Source organism: Aulostomus chinensis, chromosome 6 (genome assembly GCF_037954235.1).
Source record: "Aulostomus chinensis isolate RoL2024-O1b breed Wild chromosome 6, RoL_Achi_v1.0, whole genome shotgun sequence".
Taxonomy (NCBI): domain Eukaryota; kingdom Metazoa; phylum Chordata; class Actinopteri; order Syngnathiformes; family Aulostomidae; genus Aulostomus; species Aulostomus chinensis.
Genome location: NC_141325.1, coordinates 7,652,221 through 7,669,829, shown reverse-complemented (window position 1 = coordinate 7,669,829; position 17,609 = coordinate 7,652,221). Strand labels below are relative to the sequence as shown.

The following is a 17,609-nucleotide window of genomic DNA, read 5'->3' as shown; positions in this document are numbered from 1 at the left end:
TAACTTTCTGAACAAATAAGCATCTTTGGGCAAACGAGATTTCGCACAAGGCTTCAAGAATATTACTGATTTGATGTGCAACATGGACTTGGGTGCCAATACTGATGCTGTTATTTGCAGTTCAGATATCGGAACGATGGTATCGTTTCCCGCACTTGTCCTGACTCCACGTCATGCCTTGCACTTGATCATGAACTTACCCTAACGTCACATCACATAAGACACCAAACCATAGATAGAGTTCAAATAATTTGAATTAAATTTTATACTTTTGCATTTATTTGCTTTTAATGTGAAGTGCTATTTGATTTACTACAGCCTCTCTTAGACATGAGTAATGCCGACAACAGCAATTATATACTAGGAAAAAGGTGGTACTGGAATCAGTATCACAACTGAAAAAACAAAACAAAACTGGACTGGCGCATCTCCCGTCCCCAGAACTCAGTTACTTGTTAGATTTCCATTACTTTTCCATGTCATGGGGGGGGCTTCTTGATGTGAAAGACATACATAGATCAATGAAAATTTCCTGATCAATATTTAACAAATATTAAATATGTAATCAAGTTAATCAGTATGAAGCAAAATGGATTTTTCTCGTCAATCTCAATGACCACATATTCTGCATTAATTTGAAAAGCAAATTTCCACGACTTTTCCCTAATTTTTTGCCCTTTAATTCTCAACTGCTTTCCCATGACCTGAAAACAGCCATTTTCAATTTCCACTGCTTTTCCAGGTTTATGAATTCTGAATTAAAACAATTTTAGTTTTTATTGACAGCCTTTAAGTACATAATCCAAAAAGGAAATGTGATGGATTCAGTGTGATGAGAGCCACCTGTGCCTCACTCAAGCTGAGCGTCCATATGGCCAACTGGCTCAAACCGCAATTTCAGAAAACACAATTGCAGCATCACATGGTGGAAATATTAATTTCAGGAAAAAGCAGACCGATTCATTTGACTTATTTAACAAGCATAATTTCAAATGAACCTCACTTTCCATTAATTCTGAGTCCAAGGAAACAAGAGTTCTCCAGTTAAATTAAGTTACTGAATTACAATATTTGTTTGTCTTAATCACATCCTATAAAACCGTCAACAGGTTCTCAGAAAAAAACAAACATAATTGCAGATAAGTATTTTCAAAATCCCATCATCCTGTTCAGATTCTGTTGGCAGCCTTCAACATTTTCAATGACAAATTGTGTTCTAATTCTTTTTTAAAACAGAAATATTTTTCCGCTATATATGCAAACCTCACTCGTCCGTGAAAGGCACCTACTTTCACTGTACACACTGTACATTATGTGAACAAAAACATGTAAATCTCTCCATTATCAGACAATAATTTTTGTACAACTGGAAGGACCCTTATGATTATGATGATTCCATCCTTCACTTTCCAGATGTCCTTAAGTACAGATGTGAATAATTTACACAGGTAAAGAGTCAACTGTAAACAGACACAACTCCAGTCCAACTGCTCAGAACCTTTATTTCAAGGGCAATGGGGATTAAAATTAAATTAAAATATAAAATTTAGATGGCAGATCTTTCTTTAAAGGGAAGCTATTGACACCAGGAGACAGCCCTCCAGACGAAGGTACAAGAGAGGAGACAGGAAGGGAGATATACACAAGGCTACAAAATGAAGTTTGGGAGCGATGAGCCTAGTCACTTTAGGAAGTTATGTATATAAAAAAAGAAAAATAAAGAGGAGACAACTGCAGTTAGTTAATATAAACCCCACCCCCATCAGAAATGTCCTCATATTTAAATCAGTGCTATAGCTCTCTCCTTTTCCTTTTCTGTTTCTTCCAGGAAGGTGTGGATTATTTATCTTCACTTGCTCTCACCACCACGTCATTCTGACTTTATGTAACATCTTTTTCTGTAGTTTTGAAAAAGTAAACAAAATGTCCTTCAAAAATAAAATGCAGCAACCACATTTCATGTTCTACTATTACATATACAGTATATATATATTTATATAAATACATACATAAATATCTTACATGTACAACCAATTTTGAAAAGGGGGGGAGAGAGAACTCAAGACTTATGAGGACTTGTGGAGGTGGGGCGGGGCAGGGCAAGGGCACCCAGGGTTGCTCATTGTGAGGGTAGTGTGTCTCTCAGTTAGCTTTTATGTTTTTAACTTTACACACAGGCACACACAGCCTTTTTTTTAAGGGGGAAACAGGAAGGGAGGGGGTAGAAAGCATTCCTCAGTTGCCCCAGTAGGGGGAGCTGCCATAGCTGGACTTGCTGCCTTGGGCTTTCTGCTGCATGCTGCTGGACTGACTGCGCTGCCCAGGACCACCCTGAGGAGACCAAGAGAACCATTCAATCCATCATTTTTGAGAGCTTCAAGAACAAGCAGGGATCAATTTATTATTCTAATACCAATGTACAAAGGGGTTACATGTTACAGTACTCCTGGATGTACTTCAGACATTGGACCATGAGGTGCAGAAAGGTTCTAGTGAGTGCAGGTGTAGCAACAGGTCTGCTTGGCATTTATGGAAAAAAAACAAGACTGCAGCCGGTTACTGCAGCATCGGTGAGTGTACAAGACATTGATGTGTAGTGCAAAATAGCCTCACAGATGCTCACTAAGTGACACCAGCCTTGTACAGTTAACATTTAAACCTAAATCACAAAACATTTCTGATGATGCAAATGTCTTTTGAGCCAGTAGGTGGACAGATGTTTACCTGTCCGTCCTGTGTGAGGTGATGGTGCAACAGCTGCGAGTGGGGCTGCTGATGTGGTGGCAGGATGTGCAGGAATGGAGCAGGGGCATAACCTGGAGCCCCTCCAGGGTTCAGGGGACCTGTCCCCCCCAGTGCTGAAGGCAGGTTGAATGGCGGTGGTGTTCCTGTGTGGAAGCCCTGTTTGTCAAATGACTGAAGAGAAAAGAGAGGACAAGCTCTTAAAATCACTATTATAGACCAGATTCAAGCATGGATTTATGGGAAAAAATATCCTACACAAAAACATTTGACCAGTATAATTTAACCAGGAAACCTCAAAGCAAAAAAGTTATTGACTGCTGCCATCCTTCAAGATTAAAACCTTTCAAAGGCCAGCGTGTTAAAAATTGAGCAGGGTTTACGCCACGTGTGTGACATGATCCACTACGTTGCTGATCGACTAGTGATGTCTGGGGACATCTCTCCTCTTTCCCAACTGTTTTTTCTAAACTAGAATTTGCAGCCAAACAAAGCAGGTTCCTTGCAGGGATCAATTCATAGTTGTACTCCACACCAGAGGTTTACAAAGTGTGAGGTGGGCCCCCAGCCAGTGAACTGAGATGAAGAAATATCAGTTATTCAAGGACACCACGTGGAACAGCCTAAATCTAGGTTGTAAGGTTTAAAGGACAAGTGTTAAGAGATGTAGTCGTTGGGGGGAATTTTACTGTTTGTCCCATTTTCCAAGAGTCAGAAAATAATGACTCAGGACAGACATGACATGTCCCTACTGAACTATCTTAGCTAAATTGTCGTTGACATCACATGACATGATTGTATAAAGATATCCAGAATCAACTAAGTCATCTAAGAAGAGGTGCCTTATTGTAAACTTTTCCTAAGGGGAAGCAGTTGATCCTGTAAGCCACCGTAATCTCTCCAATAGTTGCAAAGAAAGGTGTGAGGCTAGAGGCTAAATTAATCATTAAGTTAAAGAAAAAAAAAAAAAAGACACAGGGAGGAAAATATTCGTGTCACTTACCTGTGTTTTGCTGTAGATGGAACCACCCATGTCAGGTACTCCTCCACTGCTGCCTGACCCTGACAGTCCCGGTGCTGAGAGGAATAAAAAGAGGAAGAAGAGAAAAAAAAGAGATTGGAATTTGAGGGGGCGGCAAAAGAAAAGTAATTCCAAAGGTTAAAAGGACATCGACTGTCACCTCACTGCTGATGAGCAAATATTAAGCACTGAACGCTCAGTTCCACTGTTAGTAGAAGGGGGGCCAGCCAGTAGGAAGAAGCATATTAAGTGAGGAGGCGCAGAGGCAGGATTCTCACTTCTTATCACCATTGGGCATCTATCGCATTATGTGCACATCAAAGTGCAGTCACAGACGTGCAAATACACACCTTGCTCCAGAACACTCTTGACAGTAGAACCATCTGCAATCGTGAGTACATTCGTTTTTTTCTCCCGACAGGTTAACACCCACTGTCTTTGAGTGTGTTGTTATATGGTGTGCGACCATGTGGTGTGTGTGTACCTTTCCCTGGGCCGCTGCCCGCTGACTTGGCCTGTGACTGGGCAGAGCCTCCGTACCCTCCCTTACTGTACTCCCCACCGTGGGCTTGAGACAGGTCATCAAAGGCTGAAGGAGGAGGAGGAGGAAAGAAGAGCAGAGATGGAGACAAATGAGGTGAAGTGAAAGAAAGGAATAGAGAAGGATGGAGGATGAAGGAGAAGGGGGCAGGGGAGAGAGAGGCAAGTAAGGTAACCTGACCAAAATGGCAGCTGTGTCTATATTGAGCAGTGTCCAACTTCAGCCGGGGGTTTGAGCTAAGCATGCAGCACAAGCAAAAAACACACAAAGGCCCAATCCCACACACACATGCAGCATTTGGTGTATGAAAGGCTTGGAAGTTGATCTTGAGAGCCCATTTATGACAAAACCTCTAAACTTCTGCCCATCATTTGAGCAGGAACACTCAGTCTACCTGTGCTAGAAAAATACAGGCGGACCAATCCGTTGCTAGGCAGATCTCCCAGCAATGTAGTGTCAGTAGCCCCTTTTTCGATGCGCACTTAACATCTTAAGTAATTTCACAACAAATGTGAATGACCTGGTAACTGGCAGGACGACCCACGAATGTTGACAAATCCAGCTGTCCAACTTCACCAATGAACACACTTCTTTGAAGAATGTTGTAGATGAAGATAAACATTTAATGTAGGCCTGGGTGATATGGACTAAAAAATAAAATCTCAAGATTTTTTCACAAAAAAATTCAATTTACGATTTTCCCCATATTTTTTTCCCGTGGGTAAATGATTCCACCACAGTTAGGGTTTTGTTTTTTGTTTTTTTAAATGGGAGTTTGTCGGTTATAGCGGTCTTGTTCCCTTCACAAAGAGTGGCATTTCTCCCACTCGGCTGGATGCCTCTGTTTTAGATGCTGAAATATGTTTGTTGTGCTGCTGCCTTTTGTTGCAATGGGCTTCAGACAAACTTTGCAGCATGCAGTCACTTGTTCAATGTGTGTCGCCGCAAACCCAAACCAGTTCCAAACCACCATACTACTCCTTTCTTAGAAACAAACTTCTCGCTCTTGTTAGCCATGTTGTTGCTATGCGTGCGCAAGGAACAAGGGTGAGGGGGGAAAGCTAAGGAAGCTCCTGGGGGACAAAAGATGCGCAACAGCAAGAGGAGTAAAAAAACAAAACAAAAAAAAAACCTCTAATTTTTTTATTAAATCGTCCGCAACAAAAAACTTGAATTAATCGATAAGTCACCCAGGCCTAATTTAATGTAATAGTTTGAACGAACAGGCTGGAACAAAGTCCATTCAATGCTAAATTACAGTTACACTGAATCAGAGAAAATATTCTGTTAATAGTCTGCATACAACCTTTATCCAGATAACCACTGTGTTCCTTCCTCTTACCTGTGCCATATGCATGCTGCCCATAACTAGGCTGATGCTGTTGGTGGTACTGATTGGAGGGGTTAGCCAGGCCCATTGCAGGCTGCTTGGCAGAAGCAGGAGGCACAAAGACGGTGGGGCCATACTGGAAGGCTGAGGGAACGCCGGGCACACCAGCGTAGTATGGCAAACCTGTAATATGATTTAGTGAAAGACACTTTTTCCCAATTTGAACACAACAGTCTTCTTGACAAGTCTTGGTAATGCAAGTGCATGCTATGCTGAAAGCATGGGATGCAGAACATTTTTAAATCTCTGTAGAGAAAATGTATATTGTGATAATCATACCAGCAATATAAGACAATCTAGACAACATTCTCATGATGATATCCTCACCAGTGTATCCATAACCAGGGGGTAGCGGAGGGTTCAGGAAGGCCTGGTTCTGTGTCTGTTGACCCTGGCTCTGTCCTTGGCCCTGGCCCTGTGTGCCTGCCTGTGGTGCCTGCTGAGGCTGTGACTGAACCCCGGCTGTAGACAGACTGGTTGGGGGAGCTGGAGACGAAGAGTCATTCCTGCCAAACTTTGTTGCCTCACCTGGACCAAACACAGATATAGAATCTCAAATATTTTTGCTGGTCAGATGAATTGCTAAAATCCACCAACTTGAGGAAAAACAAAGTGCTTCAAGAAGAGTTGCTAATCAGTTAAAATGCCAATGCTGATTATTCATAATATAGACTCATGCAAATACATGTATTTTCATGAAGTAGTTTATGTGACAATGCATGCAATAAACATGAACTCACACAAGACACAATATAATTTGCCTCACCAGAATATGGATTAGCCAAGCCATCTCTTCCAGGCATGGTAGCTGTAGTACCAGGGAATGTTACACCATAGTAGTCCTGTTAAGAGAGAGAGGAAAAAAAAAATTCAAGCATGGCTATTCCTGTTTTGTTACTTTATCCATCAATGAATATTATACTATTTGCAGTGATGCCGACATGTGATAGAAGAGATGATAAAGAAATGCTATTCAGTTATTGTTCTGAAAGATAGGATTGCAATGTACCCCCCCCCCCCAAAAAAACCCCAAACAAAAACAGAAACAAACAAAAAAAAACTCCATTGCAGACTCGAAAATGAAATATCTGCAACGGCACCAAAACTCACCATAGGAAGGCGAGACTGCAGCATTTGCAGGTCCTCGTATCCATAGATTTGCTGTTGAAACAAAGGTAACCCACAAGTTAAAATGGGCTAAAACAAAGACATCTGCATACTACCCCGTTAATGAAAAGAATTAGTTCATGCTACAGTCTCTACTAAGCGCTTCTCTTAAAATAAAAATTTTATTTTAGCTTTTACCAGCTTCAGTGTCTTTCATAGGCATCATCTTTGATCAGAGCCTACCCAAGAAGTTTTTAAATCAGCTGAGTAGTTCTACATAAGTGCCATAGTTGTTTAATGTACACACATGTACACCCACACGCACGAAAAAGAGCTCTAAGATATACATTTAAGACCTTAAATCAATAATTAATTATTTACCAAAATAAAATGCTCAACATATGTATAGCTTAGTCACTTGAGAATGATGCCAAGAAGCATATCTTTTTATTGGTACAACCTCTATCCTAGGAACCATTACATAAACAGGAGAATAAATGTTTGTGTTTCGTTACCGGGTAAGCAGGGAGCAAGCCACCGGGGCCCATAATGTACTGGTTGGCCAGCAAAGGTGGCACTCCTTGAGCTAAGTTGGGAGGAGCTTTACCTGCAGGAAACATGAAACCTGGGTTACTTATGGACTCAAATAAGTGAATTATTCAACCAGACCCAAATTTATTCATTTAAATTTGTAATATAAACAAGAGAGCTGCAAACACCACACTGGGGCACCATTATCTTTTTATAGCCAACTTAAAAAAAGTTTGCAATATCACAGTAAGATCATTAATTTGCAATCTGTAGCTCGGTTTTTGTGCCATCTATATCAGTTACATATTTGGCTCTTAAGCTGTTAAATGCTCCATTATGTTCAACAGCCCACAGCTGCCAAGGGTTCTGGTAACAACTGTGGTTGTACGGGGGTTTAGCGCTGATTGACTGCTAATTGCAGCCATGAGTGAGAGAGAAAGTACAGTACTGGACCAGACCACTTCAAAAAATGTAACATAGATAATCATACACAACTGTGCAGCTTTCAACTTAAAATATTATTTAACTAGAGAGCAGATCCGGAACACACTGACGAGGATTTCCAGAAGCTAAAATGTGAAATGTAACCATTTCACATGGAATTTGATAGAAACACCCCTGACATGTCCAGAAAAAACAACACTGATCACTATATCTTGCCAATAAACATATGCCCCTAAAAAGCTTTAAATGAGATCATTCAATTTGGAAAAAAAAGGTACAAAATTATAACTGCGTTCATTTTCAATATAACATTTGCAGACCAATCTTTAGTAAATGACTTCCTACGTGACTGCCCGTGAGCCTACCAGAGGTGGTGGTTAGCAGGGGTGCTGTGCGGCTGCCTGCAGCTGAAGGTGTAGTGTTTGTGCCGTTAGGAGTTAGTCCTGGGGCTCCAGATGGGTGCAACACATTAGTGCTTGAACTGCTGACAGCCAGAGGAGCTGAAGGACTGGGATTAAGAACCTGGCTTGAGGATGATGAAAAGGCATGGAGATTGCTGCTGCTCTCCTCATTAGTCGTCTGATGGAACAGGACACAAGAAGTGGTTGTGTGAGCAGAGAACCGTCTCTCATAGGTCATGGTATTGAGGTCTTCATAAATAGCACTTTAATAACCAAGCTACAATACAAATGAAGTGCAGAACAAATGTATCATGTTCTAAGTACCACGACCGCAGAGAGGTGATACAGGAACATCGTGTCTGACTGCATGCATATACACACTTACTGTCAGGGAGGAGCTTGTGGTGAGAGGCGGCCCAGATGAATGAGTACTTGTCACGTGACTACAAAGAAAGTTTCACGTTTTGTTAGCGGGTTTAAATCTAGTGAAGCAGCAAAAGCATTTCAGCCAGGAAGATGGAGATTCAGTGACAGATATTTCCACATTTAAGGTTTAAGATATGTGCTTGTAACCATCATTATCGCCAACATAAAAACATCACTGTGTCTGAAGCTTCTCTTACCTGCTGAGTGAGGGAATGGGTGTTGAGTGGGAAGCAGTGACTGCAGGAGAAGGGATGTGGTGGGCGGGGCCACTATCACTTGACAATATGGGAGACTCCGTTTTCACTGTCCGAGACGTTGATGACGCAGCTGTTTGGGAAAATAAAGCGTTAAACGAATGAGAGAATTAAATTCATATGGTGTTACAGATTGATTGGGAGAAAGAGAAGAACAAATAAGACAGCAAGCGGGTGAAAAATACAGGCAGTTCTTGGTAATGGTTAGTCTACTTACTGTCCTGTGTGCTCTGTGTCTTCATGCCACTGTAGCCATTCTATGAAAGACAGAAGGAATGATAAGTTTAATCTTTTCATTTATGTGTTTCCACTGTTGAGCACACATTGTACTTTTAGAAAATGTTACTCAGTCACTTGTTGTCTACTTTCATCATTATGTCTTTTTACAAACAGAGAAAAAGGTTAGTACTTACTGTGAGTGGTCCAGTAGCAACCGATGGGACATCTTTGCTCTGAGGAAAGCCCAGATGGGGGGCCAGGGACCTTGGGTCACTGCTCTCTATACGATTATTTGTGGTCGGGGTTGTAGAAGAGGGTGGAGCAGCTGCACTGGGAAGACTCAGGGAAGGAGAGGGCGTGGCACTGGGTAAGCCCAAAGATGGAGAAGGGAAGCTGGGATCTGATACGCCTGACTGTAATGTGCTGCTCATGTGTTCACTGTTCAAAGAACAAACAGGTAGATGGGAAGCATTGTTAAGTTAAATGTACAACAAACACATGAATATGGCAAAAACTGAAATTAGAACTGAGCAAATGTGAAGACCCTCCCACTCACACACCTGACAGATCCTGGCTTGGAAAACAAGCTGCTCTGTGGGTGTTGCGTGGGAACAGCAATGGGGACAGACATGGGTGTTGCCGCTGCTGGGACTGGGACTGGTGCTTGTTCCCTGGCTGACTCCAACTGTGTCATGTCTCCTGCTCCACCAGCAGTATCGGAACCGAAGTCAAGAGCTCCAAACTGAACATTCAGGCCAGATATATCTGCTGAACCTGGCATCTCCACTGCTGAAGAGGGGATCTGTGGAAGAACAAAATTATAAGCACATATTGAGATTGAGACTAGTTTATTTCTGTGGCTTTATAAATTTTGAAATCAGATAAATTAGTCTGCTTAAATGCACAAACTGAAGTCTCCTCCAGTCATTGATGTTTGATGAGATTCTCATGGTCATCCTTAATCATTGCAATGCCATCAATGGCTACTTCAGTGTCGTACAATGTAGAGTAGCATTTGATACATCTGAAATTCAACAAGGACTATACAGTTAGCAGCAGTTTCTCAGAGAGGTAAAGTAGAGGCTTCCGTCCATATATTTCAAGCGACCTTCCTCTTTGATCATTTCTGCACAGCAGTGACTGTTTTCCCCCTGATAAAAAGACTAACGTCAACCCATCTTACCTTTGAAGGAGGAGGGACTCTGCGTCTCTGTGTCTTCAGCTGCCGCAGGGGAGGTTCTGTGATGGAAGGCTCCATACCAGGCAGCTTCACTCCTGGAGACGCTCCATCTCTTGCAGGAAGGACAGAGGACTCATGACCTGAAGGAGACAAGATAGCACATCTAACTCTCAGCACAGGAAGTGAGCAACACGTCCCTCTTTTATCCAATAATTATCTAAATGGAAGATAACTTCTCAGCATACACAATTTTTATTTCAACTGATTTCACAGGGGGCCCAACATGAACAGACTTTTAGCAGAACTATGTAGTAAACGATGAATCTGCAGGGTGATGGCCTAGTTCACTTATGTAGGCAATATGGAAGCACTGGTTTCAAACGAGCACAGCTGCATAATCAGTGAAAAGACAAGAGTAGTTACCTAAAATGAAGTGAAGAGGAGCAGGTGGATTATGGTGGGCTATGTTACCTGGTGGTGTAGGGACCTGTGGAGCATGTGAATGAGACATGACCAAAGGCTCCGTGGTGGGAAGGATGGCTGACTGCTGTTGCCTCTGCGCTAACTGGCTGAGCACTGCTGATGGTTCTGGCTGAAGCTTCATCTCCACTAGAGAGAATGGGAAACAATGTATCAGTACTGCACTGCACACTGGACTGCCTAACTTCTTAGTCAGAGGACAACTTACTGTTTAGGGCAGTAACAGGACCATTCTCCAATCTCTGAGCCTTGATTTCAACAGAGGGAGAGGATGCAGGAGCGGGGCTTTGCACCGGAGGAGGCACTGCATCTTTGGAAATACTGCTGTTGCTGGTGGTGGCCAGAGTCTGACTGGCTCTCTGACCAAGCCGAGGTCCGTTGAGCTGCTCTGCTGTCCTGATGTCGGATGCAGGTGTTGGCTTAGGCGCATTCAGAGACCCAAAACCAGAGCCCAGGACTGAGGACTGGAAGAATGAGAGGCAAAATTAGAAACAGTACCACCACATGAAGATCAGCACTGTATGGGTTGGAACTTGAAGCTGTGAAAAGTGCATTTGTATGGCTGTCTGTACCAGTGCTGCATGAGCGTAGGTGGTGCTAGCAGAGGCGGCATGGGCATAGCTGTTGGCTGTGGCATGTGCGTAGCTGTGTGTTGTTGTGCGTCCATTGTGGTGGGAATTGGTGAACACCAGACTTTGGCCCAAGTCCTCTGCTGAGGGCCCATCTACAATTGCCCTCAAGTCAGAGTCCACAGAACCTCCTACGGCTGTTCCTGTCTTGGGCAGGATGCTCCCCAGGTCGACACTGAAGAGAAGCAGATTTGGGAGAAGGGCGACAAGGTGGAGTCAACATTTTCCAGCTTTTTCCTTTGTATACTTCTCACAGAGCTCACTTTAGACAAGGTGACTCACTTGTGTCCAGGTGTGATGTGGTTTGCTGGAGCACACGAGGCAGTGAATACTTTGGTCTCAGACAACTGTGAGAAGGGGAGAGAAGAAACGCTATTATCTATCCAATTATATATAATAACGTGAGATGTTCAATTGATGGAATAAGTGATTATACAGAGCCACACTGATCTTTGCCAATAGTGTTCACCAAGTTAACATAGAAAGTGCCGCCTTACATCTTCATTCCAGTCCTCTGATGTCCAGTCTTCCACGTTGCCTCCCCATGTTCCTAAGAACAGCACAGAAGCCATGTCAGCTAACACTTAAGGCCCAAGTTGTGTCCTGTTCTGCTAATTCCTTACCAGTTCCCTCAGCAGGTTCGTTGCCATCACCCTCCCATGATTCTTGGCGACCTCCAGAGTTGTTTGTATAGTCAGCAGGATTAAAGGTACTAAAGGAAGAGGGTAAAAAGAAGAGACAACAGGAAAGATGGAAAAATGATTGCGAATGTGAGCAAAAAGATGGGCCATCAAAAGAAAAAATAAGACTGTTGTTGCCACCGACATTAAAACCCATGAAAATGTGATGTAAATTTTTCAGTGAGGTTCAGAAAGTGTTTTTCCACACATTTGTTTTTAGATATGTGCTTGTAATAACCATCACCACCTCCTTCTAATTTTAATTTTCAGGCTGAAGACTTCAACTAAATACATGTTCTTACCCCATTCCCTGGGAGGAGAACCTGTTGCCAGCAGCTGCTCTTCCTCTACCTCGACCCCCTGCCCCTGAAGACACACACAAGGCAATTAGGTGAAACTCTGCAATCAGCTGTTGTTGTAGTTTCACTGAAAGAAGGTAGGAAACTGGCACTAGGTTTTCATTATGTGCACATTTGCCGGGCATGAAGAAATATCATATTTGTTTGTTTCAGAGCCAACCCCCACCCCTCCAAAACATTCTTGAACAGAGTCCGAATCTGTGATAGGATCATCTATAATCTTGAGTCAAGGTATGCTTTTCTGTGTAGCAATCCCCAATACGCACGAGCAGTGTACAGAAACAGAAACTAACAAACAAAAACCACAACTCTTCAAACAAATCTCAATTATATACACACATAACAAAAAAATCATAGTTTATCAGTCTTCCAATAGCATTGCAGTGCATTTTGTCCTTAAATGTATAGACCATGGGTCTTTTCCATGACATTTTACACCGAGAAATTCTCTTTTTTAGGTCACTGCTTTTTAATTGTTTTCAATAAGTAAACTAATGCCACTGTGCAATTTCACAGACAATAACACCAGAAACTTGTCACATTAAGCCGTTCTGTCAAAGCGCACAACCATAGGCCACAGAGGCAACAAATTACACACATTTTCTTAGAATATAACCTCAAACTTGTGTTTTTGATCAAACAACACAGACTGATCCTGTTCAACAGGTTTTAAAAAAAGTGACAACATTCATCCTTCATTGATAACCATTTTTAGATCACTTTTGATGAATAGAGGACCTATAAAGCCTGTGAAATCTTTCTATTTTCCCATCTTCTCCAACTTTCATGACACCACCCCTTCTACCTTACACACACCCTGAAGAAGCTATGGGGACTGAGCTCATTCTCCAAATGCGTCAATACTCCACAGGCCTGCAGACAACATCACTCCCAAAACTGCTGGGCTGCAATTCACTAGAAACAGGACTTCTCACTCAGGAGAGGTTGAACAAGAGAATCACTAAATTTGTCCACAGATTCACACATTAATTATCTTCAATCGCAAATACATACAGACAGGGTCCAAGGAATTCCACAAGGCAGAAAAGATGGACGTATCGGGAAAAGCTTAATTAAAAAGTACAATAAAAAAAGGAAACACTGCCAAAATGTGGATGCATTTTTACAAAAAATGCTTTGTTGGACATCATAACATTAAGTTATGAACATAGCTGCAGGTTGAGACAGCAGCATGCTGTCAGTGAGATATTGGCATATATAAACACAAGTCACAACAAAGCCAATATAAACTTCACTTTTGCTACATTTGATTATTATTTGTGTATTTTTTTCCACAATTACTTAAACTTTACTCATCCACGATTGATTGCTTCATAATGACAAAATGTGCTCAAATTGTACATGCCACAATTAAAAACAAAAACAAAAATACTGGGAGAAAAAAAAAATGAAGCCAGACAAAATTGTACACGATTTCAAAGGCCCTTTGTACAATGCTACTTTTTTTTTTTTTATAAAGATTAGGAATAAAGTTATTGAGCCAACAAGGATTTAAAGTTCACCGTCACTCTCAGCAGTGAGCACAAATAATGTGAAACTCTCACACTGAAGTTTGTGAGGGATATTTTTTATATTTTTAGCAGAGAACAATTTCTTATTCACTCTGGAAACGTGGCAAGTGTAAAAGGCACTTGAGAAGAGGGATGAGGGATGAGGTGGGTGAGGGATAAAAATAAACAAAAGACTAATCCAACAGAAGGGGTAAATATACAAGTAAAACATTAACGAGAAGTATTTTGACAGAACACCACATTAAACCCATCCCCCTTCTTTCAGGCAAGACAATTTGGATTGGAAATATGTAGAATAATCACCTCTGCCACGTCCTCTGCGTCCACGATCTCCTCCCCTCTCTCCTGGAGCTACCTCAAACCCATTCTCCTCTACTCGACCTGGAGTGGGGGAGGAAACAAAGGCTGTAGCAACTCAGTAGTGAATTATGAGATCTTGAGAAATGAATCCAAGAAGTCACATTTTAAAATATCTGAGAGCAAGACAAACATGTAAATAAAGCAGTTTCAAATCTTTCAGTGTTTCTTGTACATTGATTAGTGGCGGCCCACCACAGTATCACAAGTTGCCACATATTGATTTCTATTTAAACTGGCAAAACCTTATTTCATTGCAGAGCTGCACGCAGCATATTGATTCACTCAGCCTGGTCTCACTCTCACAATAACTGAGACGACCCCGTCCACAGTATCACGCATACATGTAATACAAGCACATTGAGCAGTCCCAGCAAGTGGGCAAGAAAATCATCCTTGCAGCAGAGCATTCCTGCTCCACATGCACAAATCTCCCCACCGCCACCAAAAATAATCTAATTCTGCAGGAAACTATGTCTTTTTCTCTCTCTTACCTTCACGGCCTCGGCTGATTCCTCTGCCCCTCTTGTTGGATCCCCCACGTCCGCGGCTGGCCTCCCTTTCGCCTCCCTTCTTCTCTCTGTTCTCCTTTATCTCTGAGAACCCTGCTTCTTTCCCAAGGCTCCGCTTCTTTCCCACAGTCTCCCAGGAGTTCTGACATGAAAGAAAACAGATTTATTTTTCTTTGTAAACAGTAATGCAGTGAATGAAATTCTGGATAGTCTGTAAATAAAAATAAAGGACACATAAATATGATGTGAACAAAGTACAAAAAAACAAAAACATATACAGGATGAAAATGAAAATCTCACTGTGTCGGAGGTGCTCTCCAGTAGAAAATTGATGGCTCTGTTTACATCTTCGTTGCAGTCGTGGAGGGCTACCATGCACTCATCTTGAGTCTTCCCAGTCACCTCTATCAGCTGTGCATGTAAAAATACAAACTGCTTCATCAATTCGATGAAAGGAGGATCCCATTGAACAAGATGTCCAAAATGACAAGCCCACCAAAAATGGTTTTAATGAGTGTGTAATCATAAACATTACCTGTTTGACCTTGTCTTCAAAGTCTGCATCATTATTGTCGTAGATCATTTGGGCCAAACGAATCTGTTCTGCTGTGGCCTGGTTTTATTAAAAAAAAAAAAAAAAAAAGCGCCATGCCTTGTTATATCATGATAAAGCATGTGCTGTGTGACTATAAACATATAAATAAAGTCAGGAAAAAACAAACAAACATTATAACCTTCTTGAGGTTCGGGTATATTACAGGGTTGTACCATTAAACTGCACTCATTTTATGTATTTGTACACAAGTATCTCTTGAATAGCCCGTATTCAAAACCCACCTGTATCTGTTTCTGTGGCTGTGTTGATTGTGTAGTGGTGGGCATCGTTCTGTCCCGAGTCCCTCGGGCTTGATTGCTGACCACTGAAGTCATCATATACAGTATATACAAAACAATGTATGTACAAAATAGAAAAAATCTGGAAGAGAAAGAAATAAGGAAATCAATGACGGTCAACTGTGACAGTAACTTTACATTACAACTTCCAGGACAAATTCCTAGTGATGTCCTGTGTCAGAGCAGTATGCTGAATATGTAAGCAGACGGAGACGCAGTGTTGTCAAGTAAGATATGCCATGTAAGACTATAACCCCATCTGTCGCCCCCACCTCCCAGGTTAAATTTAGCCAGCCAAGGGGGCCGGCCAGGTGTCAATTTACAACCCACCCGCTGTCGCTGACACAAACACCAGGAGTGTTCACCAGCAAATGTTGTATGAGTCATTTCAGCGTTTTTATCGTCATCTAAAATAACAATTTGGTTACAAGTTAAGTAATCTCAAAGGAGCCCGGGTAGTACAGTCGTAGTCTAAAGGAAGAACAAGGACGGGAGATCCAGAACATGCATCCAATCTTGAGTTAGATCAAACTGCTGTTACTATGAGGGTACTTGGCCATGAAACAATACTTGACAACACGCCAACGTGCTAACACGGCAAGACATTTACCCACAAAACAAAAGTCATTTATGCGACACGAAAGTTGCTGTCAACGTCACATGTATAGTACATTATAATCAATATTTTGTTTTCCAAGTGTACCTATATCAATAAATGTACACTGACACTTTAGGTAGGGAAACATTCTAAGAATACCGAGTGAAATATGAACTGCGCAGTCCTAATGTTCACGTTAGCATCAACTGCTCGCGTTAGCTTAGCACAGCTAGCAGCAACTTGTCTTTGTTCCGTATGTGATTCACATACGATACTTATCGTCAGAGGTCCTGTTCTGGTGGAGGGTTATTAGCAACCTAATCATGTTATTTATCGGTCCGCCAACCTGTTTGCGTACTGCGCGAACAATTAATCCGAATTAGGAGCAAAAACGCCGTTAACCAATGCGACAAGTGGGAGCGCTCGTCTTTTTGTGAACGTCGAGGTAAAAGCTAATGTTTGTCGGAAAACCTCTCTGGCAAATTGCGCTAATACGACCAAGGAAAACACAGCGCTGTCACACTGACACATGCTAAGGCCGATGCTAAATATATCATTCGTGTGAATGCGGCACAGATGAGGTGACGTGAAAGAAAACAAATAGGAAAACATTTATGATATTGTTGACCTACGATACATATTAGCAGAAAGCTAACATTAGCTACCCCGACATGTGAATGGCCTGTACGCATACAATGCAGCACTACAGTCCGGATGCAAGTTTGGCTAGGTAGCTAGCTAGCTGGAGAATGAGCAGACCTCCGAGCAGAACGAGTGGTGCCTTATCGGCCACCGGAACTCTTCCAACTATCTTAGAAATCCTATGATGAGGCGCTCAGGACTTTCAAATAACGTTTAAATCAAGAGTCCAAACACGGTGTATTTTCTTCCTTTACCTGCTAACACGCTTCGCTCAGCCAGCAGCAGCAGCAGATGTTGTCACGTGACCCACCGCGCCGTTGTTCAACGATGTGAAGCCAAGTCACCGCCAACAGAAATCTCACGAACCAGTCAGGTGGCTCAACGTGCCATGACGTGCGCGCCTCCCTCCGAGAGCGCGCATTGCGGTTAATCATCAGGAACAGCGTTTTTGCCGGGAGTTTTTGTTATACTTTTAACATAATTTCTAAATGTATTAACCCAGAACTAGTTCCAAAACCGAAAAAGTAAACAAACTAGTATATTGTATTTTTTCAATATGTGTCAATTTAAAAAAAAAGTTTTTAAATGGAGTAGAATGAATTGATCTGTCAAGAAATAAGTACTCAAATCACCTGTCCTTTAATAAATATTTCATAACACATCATTCAAT

General features: G+C 41.9%; 1 protein-coding gene across 3 annotated transcripts; it reads right to left on the bottom strand.

Moving 5' to 3' along the window:
- Positions 1-1,477: 1,477 nt before the first annotated feature.
- On the bottom strand, positions 1,478-17,329 carry LOC147259948 (ubiquitin-associated protein 2-like). 3 transcript variants are annotated; one of them, XM_086206217.1, is made up of 29 exons: positions 17,194-17,329; positions 15,643-15,781; positions 15,341-15,418; positions 15,106-15,216; positions 14,788-14,947; positions 14,240-14,317; positions 12,348-12,411; positions 11,989-12,077; positions 11,863-11,915; positions 11,648-11,712; positions 11,309-11,540; positions 10,945-11,200; positions 10,728-10,865; positions 10,260-10,396; positions 9,637-9,878; positions 9,271-9,514; positions 9,075-9,114; positions 8,801-8,930; positions 8,563-8,620; positions 8,142-8,355; positions 7,317-7,408; positions 6,805-6,855; positions 6,461-6,536; positions 6,022-6,222; positions 5,647-5,817; positions 4,248-4,352; positions 3,746-3,819; positions 2,725-2,916; positions 1,478-2,331 (listed from the first exon to the last, which is right to left on the bottom strand). In XM_086206217.1, exons 2-29 carry the CDS (start codon positions 15,736-15,738, stop codon positions 2,236-2,238), a joined length of 3,543 nt encoding a protein of 1,180 aa, XP_086062343.1. In that variant the 5' UTR covers positions 15,739-15,781; positions 17,194-17,329; the 3' UTR covers positions 1,478-2,235. The 3 variants fall into 3 exon arrangements, with proteins under 3 accessions (XP_086062343.1, XP_086062344.1, XP_086062345.1); XM_086206218.1 differs by lacking the exon at positions 17,194-17,329 and adding an exon at positions 17,057-17,181; XM_086206219.1 differs by lacking the exon at positions 4,248-4,352.
- Positions 17,330-17,609: the final 280 nt, after the last annotated feature.

Excerpts from the sequence above, each read along its gene's own strand:
- LOC147259948 (XM_086206217.1), bottom strand. The coding sequence starts at position 15,738 with ATGATGACTTCAGTGGTCAGCAATCAAGCCCGAGGGACTCGGGACAGA. Across the intron at positions 10,397-10,727 it reads ACAGGTCCCTACACCACCAG|GTCATGAGTCCTCTGTCCTT; the intron begins GTAACATAGCCC and ends TGTCTCCTTCAG. Across the intron at positions 8,621-8,800 it reads CCCATTCCCTCACTCAGCAG|TCACGTGACAAGTACTCATT; the intron begins GTAAGAGAAGCT and ends CTTTCTTTGTAG.